The sequence below is a fragment of the Trichoderma evansii genome (genome assembly GCF_050947405.1).
Source record: "Trichoderma evansii strain SZMC 28006 chromosome Unknown GGI43scaffold_20, whole genome shotgun sequence".
In the NCBI taxonomy this organism is placed as follows: domain Eukaryota; kingdom Fungi; phylum Ascomycota; class Sordariomycetes; order Hypocreales; family Hypocreaceae; genus Trichoderma; species Trichoderma evansii.
In genome coordinates this window covers 364,864-372,520 of record NW_028145186.1, presented here as the reverse complement: position 1 = coordinate 372,520, position 7,657 = coordinate 364,864, and the positions used below count along the sequence as shown (strand labels likewise).

At 50.2% G+C, this 7,657-nt stretch overlaps 3 protein-coding genes across 3 annotated transcripts in view; 2 read left to right on the top strand and 1 right to left on the bottom strand.

Annotated features, from left to right (window-relative positions):
- Window positions 1–905, top strand: part of GGI43DRAFT_179992 (flavin-containing monooxygenase) — a 2,981-nt gene extending 2,076 nt beyond the window's left edge. The window contains exon 4 of the mRNA XM_083199833.1: window positions 181–905. Within this exon, the coding sequence (XP_083057650.1) occupies window positions 181–384 (204 nt within the window). The 3' untranslated portion in view covers window positions 385–905. The remainder of the gene's footprint in view (window positions 1–180) is intronic.
- Window positions 906–1,897: 992 nt separating this feature from the next.
- GGI43DRAFT_386573 (Zn(II)2Cys6 transcription factor) lies at window positions 1,898–5,515 on the top strand (the record flags this gene model as incomplete). Its single annotated transcript, XM_083203809.1, has 5 exons — window positions 1,898–2,136; window positions 2,233–3,489; window positions 3,559–3,990; window positions 4,111–4,340; window positions 4,446–5,515. The coding sequence occupies 5 exons, from the start codon at window positions 1,898–1,900 to the stop codon at window positions 5,513–5,515; spliced, it is 3,228 nt and encodes a 1,075-aa protein (XP_083057649.1).
- Window positions 5,516–5,688: 173 nt separating this feature from the next.
- GGI43DRAFT_179906 (ATP synthase complex assembly protein ATP12) lies at window positions 5,689–7,510 on the bottom strand. The gene is made up of 2 exons (XM_083199831.1): window positions 6,749–7,510; window positions 5,689–6,668 (listed from the first exon to the last, which is right to left on the bottom strand). The coding sequence occupies exons 1-2, from the start codon at window positions 7,047–7,049 to the stop codon at window positions 5,863–5,865; spliced, it is 1,107 nt and encodes a 368-aa protein (XP_083057648.1). The 5' UTR covers window positions 7,050–7,510; the 3' UTR covers window positions 5,689–5,862.
- Window positions 7,511–7,657: the final 147 nt, after the last annotated feature.

Genomic DNA, 7,657 nt, shown 5'->3' with positions numbered 1-7,657 from the left:
ATCACACCCCCCCCCCCCCCACCCTGTCCCGCCCCCGCTCCCCGGTCGAACACTACAACTAACACCACCCCCCCCCCCCCCCCCTACCTCGCCCCCCCCCCCCCCCCCCCCCCCCTCTTCACTCGGTGTGGCCTGCCTTCCCCGGCAGGGATTGAAAGAACCTCTAACAAGTTGTGGCAGCCTCCGAAGAACAAGAACCAACCCCGCGCAAAGATTTGGGTGGGAGTGATCCGGTACTCAATCTTGGCTGCCGCATCTCTGTCGGGCTTGAGCTTGGTGATGTCAAGCATAAAGAGTGGCTGGGGTTTTACAGGGTCAGTGGAATTCCTGAAAACTCAGGCAAGCGTGCTGCAAAATGGCCTCGTGGAATACATCAAGCTATAAAAAACGGCAGAAGCATCATTGGTAGCACCGCATAGGTACTGGATTATTACTCGAGATTACATCTAGTGTTGCAATTATGATATAATTTATAAAGACCCCTGCATTATTTGTGCAGCTACTGACCGTGGAATTGCATTACGGCTCATATTATCAACTTGTAACACCACCATCAAGGTAAGTACATGTATCACAAGCATCATCTCGGACAAGGCTCGCGGCGGCTATCTGTACGTACCCGCCTAATCCTTCGCGCCTCACATAATATCGGCTCGAGAATTACGTACTCCATCACCTTGTGCTGCAGCTAATATTAGGCGCGCCGACAATATTACTGTTTGCTCAAATATCCGCTCGGCATCTTGCGTGCACGTACTCTTCTCTGTGAAACATCACTTGCCGGGCACCGGCGAATATCCAGTCGGCCGACGATTAAGGGAGAATTTGAGTGGCATCGTAAAATGCGGTGACTCGGCAATCATTGGGCACCGCTTGGGTTGTCAGCAGTTGTTTGCCATTTTCTTTTCTTTTTTCCGGGTGAAACTTGGACTGACTAAACATGATCCGAAGAGAACAGGAAAGAAACTATGCGAATCCCTACTAGTCGGTTGCCTTGCCTACACTAAGCCTGTATGTCTTAGTGGTATTGAGCAGCCTTGGCCGGCTGAGCTCATATTTGCTACTGTTTGCTTTGCGGCTCGCCCTGGCATTCAGCTTCCGCTTCAGCTCAGAGGATCACGGCAGCGCGAGTTTGGCCTACCGACGTCCCATAGAGCAGATCGCTTGACCGGTTGTAATTAGTTTTCAAGCCTCTTTTTTGCTTCCCCTCTGGTTTGATTACATCAATCAGCCATGTGCGTAACAAGAGCCAGGGGTACGGAGCCGCGAGATCCAATCACCACCACGCCCAGCTCCAGTTTGCGTAACAATGGCTTTGAGTGATGGAGCTCACGAGGACGGCGACATGATGCTGTGGTCGTCCTGAGCCACCAAAAAATTCTGAGACACTGCCTTTGCCCCCCGCGATTAGCTGGATGGCCTGTCAATGCTCCACTGGTCGTGTGTTGAGGACTGCTGGATCTTGCAGAGAGAGCTGGGCGCTGGCCGGGCGATCGGGAGGAAATGGGATGTTGTTTCTTCTCGTTGCTCTCCTTATCCTTTTCCTTCCCTCTCTTTCTTTTACCCCATGAGTTTCAGATATAAGTAGCAAATATCTACTTGCGTTGCTTGTCACTCTTAACTTTAACTTCTATTCATCTCGACTTTGCCTTTTTATTCTCACTTTTCCAGATACACTATCCATTACTTCACTGTTTAGCTTTTTCACATTGTCAAAAAGCTACATTTCAGCCCACCCTCTCCTCTCTCTACCCCAGATCTCCGTGTGTGTAAGTCCAATCCAAGGCTTTGTGCGTCACAATAACGCAGAGTCACTAGCACTAACACGAACACTACCAAAGCGGACGCTACAGTAATTGCTTAGTAGTCTGCTGGTAATTGATACACGTCTCGAGACATGGTATCACATAGGCAGAAGTCAAAGGCCGGCGGCCGTCAGAGCCCCAATGATGCTCGTAAAACTCCGCAAAAGCCCGAGCTGTATCGGCCGCCCAAGCCTCCTCGTCTCATCTGTGTAAGCTGTCGCAGTATAGGAGCGCGGTGCAACGGCGACAGGCCGTGCTCTCACTGCGAGGGATGGTTGAAGTCGGATTGCGTGTACGAAGACCCGATGACCAGCTATCCAACTATATACAAGTAAGTTTAATCCAACTCTATCAATAAGAAGGAAGAGTCAGGTGAAAGGTTAAAAAAAAATGAAAAGAGAAACTAACAGGCTTTGTTACGATTCAGGGTAAAAAAGAAAAACGTACCTCAACGGCCTACTCAGCCCAAGGCACATGGCAACAGCAATACCAACAAAGCCACCGATCGAGCTTCTGCCTCAAAGACACATAAAACTGGAGAGCTTGATGAGCAAGGATTGAGAAAACAGCTGGACTGGTTGAACGAAGCACACTTTCTCCGTTCAAAGGTGCCATGCCCTGGAGAGCCATCTTCGAGCTCTTCGACCCAGAATGCTTCTCCGCCGACAACCGTGGATGCCTGGGCATCAGAAAACATCAATGCCCAGCCATCTGAGATGAGTGTCTTAGCATCTATGGATCCTCTTCCGGTAGCTGAGGATTCTTCGGAGTCGACAGTTCCTTCAGCTAAGATGCCACAGCCGCCATCTGCTTTTCCCATGGGCAGTGATGCTCTTCTTTCTGTAGACGTTGATCCTCCTCATACTCCAATTAAAATCAATGCTCCTCCTCAAACAAGCAATGGTTCGCAGTCAAAACTGCTTAGAAAAGGAAAGCAAAGGCGTTCTCGCTCGTCATTCATCCAAAGAGGGGAGGACACTCCCAATGTGCCAAAACACGCTTGGCATTTGATTGACAAGAACACTGGATCTCTCAAAAAAGATCAAAAGGCTGCAGTCGTCGACATGCTGAGGCGGCTTCGCTCGGCCCTCAGTGATCCCAAATTAGTAGAGAAAGAATCGTATAAACCTATCATGCCCCCTTATGAGTTGAGTCTCTATCTCCTACGCGTCTACCACAAAGAAGTCTGCTACTTGTTTCCATTCATCTGCTTCTCAACCTTTATGCGCGCTTATCGCAGCCTAAATGGTGATGGTCGTGCCGCCACTGGCCTTTCCCCATCCGCTTCCTTTGGCCTTGGAGGCTCAGAGGAGAAGGGAAGCACTCACTCACTCATGTTTCGCTGTGCCCTCTTCACCATGCTGTCCCACGCGGCCAAGTTCGCCAACATGAAGGATAAAGATAAAGGATTTCTTTCGCGAGCGTTTTGGGAATGCGCTTGTGCTCATCTTACACCGGCTCTTGTTAAGGAAAAAAGCCTGGCTGCCGTGCAGACTTTTCTCATCATTTCTGTGTCTTTCAACAGCACTCGCTTCTCGGGGGAAGAACGCAAGATTCCCATCGAGATTGCGCATCGCCTTGCACAGTACATGAGGCTGGATGATGACGGCGACGGGGTCATGAGGTCGCTTGAGGAAAAGGAGGTGCGAATGAAGGCATGGTACGGATGTGTTATGATGACTTCGTAAGAAAGCCCTTCTCTTCTTTCTCTTCTTTCTCCTCTACTCATCCACTAACAAGAGAATTTCTCCAGGTTCGTCCAAACTACTGTCAACTTTAATTTGCCATTAGCATCTAGCAGGAGTATCAAGGCCCTGGTATCCACAGACCAAACCGCCTCTGGCATCATTCCCTTTAGTTTCTTCACCGGCTGTGTCGCCCGATGTGAAGAATTAGAGGAGATCCTCAAGAACATGCCCAAGCCCCGCAGCTATATCTTGCCCAAAGAATCTAGCAGTCGCTACCCTCATATTTTTGCAGAGCTGCCCGAGATGTTCGCCAAGTTCCTGTCTGTTCTACCGGCATCACTCGATTGGACTATCGTAGGTATACCGTCTCTAGATGTTGACACTATCGGGTCTGTCGATACGCAAAAAGCAAACTCAATAGCCGCAGACTTGCAAATCCCAGACTCTCTCACTGCAGATTCTCAGACTACAGACAAGGCTGCGGTTTGTAATACTAGGTCAGACCACCCCTATAGAACAAAGTATACGCCTCTCCTTTTCCACCTTCTTTTTCTTCCTTTTCCTCCAAGAGAATAAAGTGCCACAAATTTTGTACTAACTCATATATATAAAAACAGCTTCATGTTCATTCGTTCCATGCTCTTTGGCCCAATCTTTATGGAGGCGGGCATACAGGAATGTCTTGCATCTGGCGAAGATATTTCCACATTAAACAATGTAGCCGAGCAAAAGGCTAGATTCTGCGCTGTACATTGCCTTAAGAATGCGGTTCATTTACTCAATTATATGCACAAAAGATGCATGCCCAGAACAAGAAATCGGGAGTCGTGGTGGTGGGACCCATACCGTGAGTTTTTGACTCTTCTTACTTTCCTTCCATCCTCTCCTCTCCCTCTGTCCTCGAAGACTTTTCTTCGCTCAACATGTTATCTGACAAGAAGAAATCTGATAGACGTGGGCACTGCGGGCCTCGTCATTATCATGGCCCAAACGTCCGAATCACTGTGGACTTCCTTTGACGTGAATCTTCTCAAGCAAGCTTGGAAATTCTGCCAGGAGCTGCTTATTTTTGACAAGACCAACAGTGTCTTCAAGAGAGACGTTGTTGAGTTCTTGTGGAAGATAAATGGCTGCATCACCAAAGGCCGCGTCTTGGCGAACGAGTATTTTATGATCCCGGAGCCTCCATCCGTGAGAGAAAAAGGCAAGGGTGGTTTCAAGACCTGGACGTTCGACGTGGATCCTTCGTGCCCGGAGGCTGATGGCATAATTCGGATTCCATATTCCGTGGCTCAGAACCCCAACGGGCTGTTCTATGAGGACTATATGGATGTAGAGATAAGCCCACGCACAAGGATTGAGGACGTTCTTGTCTTGCCCCAAGCATCAGTAGGTTGTAGTATTCCTGGAGCAGCCACCCGTGCAGAGACGGCGACGATGAGTGTCTCCAATGCTTTCGGCAGTCGGCCATCTTTGACTCCCAGCGTGGATACGGACTTTTCTCTTACTCCAAGAACGGATTTGGACTTTACTTTTACTCCAAGCATGATGGACATGGACTTTGTCTTGGATCCAAACGGGGATGGGAATTTTAATCAGCCGGCTGCGTCTTCTAGCACCCCTTTTAGCCCGTCAAGATGGGATATAGGTAGGACCTACCATGGACCAGCGTCGATATCAGCCTCTGGCTCCCTCATGCCCTTTACCCAGCCTCAGTGGACTACAGATATGGCTTGCTATGATCCGACAATGGCACCAGCGTCAAGCTTGCTTTTCAATCGGCCGTCATTGGCTGCTGGTATGTCATATAACCAACCAGAGCCTGCTCTTAGTATGCCCTCTGATGCGCCTCCTTTGAAGGTTATGCATTTCCACCCTGGTATGTCCTCTGAGCCAGGACAGCCGACGTTTAGCAAAGACACGCCCAACCAACCGCCTGTGGGTTACATCTCCCCTGCTACTGCTGCTTTTAATGGCGGAAATATATTCTTGAATGGACTCAGGAGAAAAAGCGGGACTTGACGATGATGTAAATTAGGCTTGGATGTGGAATAACAATGTGTGTGTATGTGTGTGTGTATGAAAGTATGAGTCTGGGTGCGTGAATAGTTATGGCGGCAAAAGTTAGGTATCGGAATTGTTATCATGTTTGCTGTATTGTATCTCATACATGTATATATTTGTAACTTTATAAGTCTATATTGCCTTTGTTGTTATTGTACATTTTCTATCTTTAGCATGATGCAACCATTGCATCTTCCTGTCATCTAGCATAGTTATATGCCTGTATCGTGCCGTGCCGTGTCATACCATGCCATATGTTTATTTACTTCCCTCTCTTTATGTGCCACTCTCTTCTCCTTTCTCATTTAGTAACGCTGCTTGCCCGTGCCCGAAACAAGGAGCACCACGCTGCCCAGCTGCCGAATCACGTCCTCCTGGTTCACATCGTGTGTGTCTTCCACCTCTCCCCACTGCTCGGCCTGCCAGGCCACCTCCAGGCCCGTAACCTCGGAGGCATCCTCGGCACCAAATTGTCCTGCTCGCACAACGCGGCCGGTGCCAACGGGACCCTCGCTCCACTCGGCAACGACTCTTGCGGCGGCAACTAAGCTCTTGCCGGCAAGCACAGCCCTCTCCAGGCCGGCAATCTCCCAGGCGTCAAGCCCCATGACCCATCCCTGCACCACCTCGCGGACGCCCTCGGCCTGCTGCTTGGGCATGATGGAGTGGCCGTCCAGCACGGGCTCGATGGTGATACCCGGCCACACGTGCGTTGTCAGGAAACTAACTGTCTCCTGGGCGGCCTTTTTCTGCACATCTCTGAGGTCCTCGCCGGCGTCGTTCCTCCTATCGTGGGGGCCGGCGGGAGGGGCCCAGCACAGTAGCGAGTCGGTGTCGAGGTAGCGCAAGACGGTCTCCGTGATAGCGGAGCGGATCTTTGCGGCCTCAGGGATGCTTTGTGCGGCGTCGTCGTCGAGGATGTCGAGGGCGCGGCAGATGAGGCTGGTGAGGGGAATGAGGTGCTGCTTGGTGGCTTGCTGGGCGGATGTCAAGATGTCCCATTCGAGGGCCAGGGCAGAGGCGAGATTCGGCTTAGAGAGCGGCACTCGGATGATTTCCTTGGTGTGAGGGTGTCGCAGGGGGCGAGCGTCGAGATGGACTTGCAGGGCGCCTGTTTGAGGAGCAGAATTAGCAACCAAGATCAAGCTAGTCGTCACAAGATGGGATCTGAGACAAAGATGCATTACTCACCGTCGACTTCTCGCACGCTGACTTCCTTCCAGAATCTCCTGGCCGCACCGGGATTGGCCTTGCCCTCCTGCGCACTTCGGATCTCCTTGGCCGTCTTCAGCAGCTCGGCGTGCTTCCGGCGCCGCTCCAGGCGTTCAGTTGCATTTCGCACAGCTGGCGTGGGTGGCTCTGGTGGAGGGCCCGTGCCGACGATGGGAGCGACATTGGCGGTCCTAGCGATGCTCTGGTGAAAGGGCCTGATTTGCTGCGAACGAGGCAGCGCCCGCGGGACCGAGAGCGATATTCGAGAGGGAACTTTCATAGCCGTGGATGTGAAGTGAATTTGGTCGGATTGAGGAAGATGGAAAAGAAAAATGGCGGTATTAGACGGAGATTTGAATTCGTTTAATGGGATTGAATGCTTGAAAGGAGAGACGAAAAAACGGTAGTGCAAGTCATTGCATCATTGCATCGGCACAAATTCGGAACCTCGTTCGCTGTGTTTCTGCTCGCACGGACAAGGGCCTGCAATTGACGGCGCCATCCTGTCTTGGTTAGAAATACAAATTCAAATTCATTGCCAAAATTCATGCGCGAGAGGAGAGCAACATGCGATGGATGATATTATTCTTGAGACTCTACTCTATTTGCTCGGTGTAGGTTCATCCAAATAACCTTTACAAGTGGGCGGCTTATACTGTAAGGATAAAAAAAGATTTTTAGCGGCTGGGCGGTTCAGATGCTACTTGGTGACGTACAGTAGAAACGTTAAATGGACGGACACTAATGCAATGCTGCAAATAATCGCTGCTTTTATTTAATTGAATGCTTTAGCAATGTGTTAGATAAAGCTAAAGTACTAATAATGGATCCTTTGGGTGATGATGACGCATTCAATGGCAGTGATTGACGCTTGATGGTACTGGATAA

Bases quoted from the DNA above. Each gene is read 5' to 3' on its own strand.
- GGI43DRAFT_179906 (XM_083199831.1), bottom strand. From the start codon at position 7,049: ATGAAAGTTCCCTCTCGAATATCGCTCTCGGTCCCGCGGGCGCTGCCT. The intron at 6,669-6,748 runs GTGAGTAATGCA...CTCCTCAAACAG, and splicing joins CAGCGTGCGAGAAGTCGACG to GCGCCCTGCAAGTCCATCTC.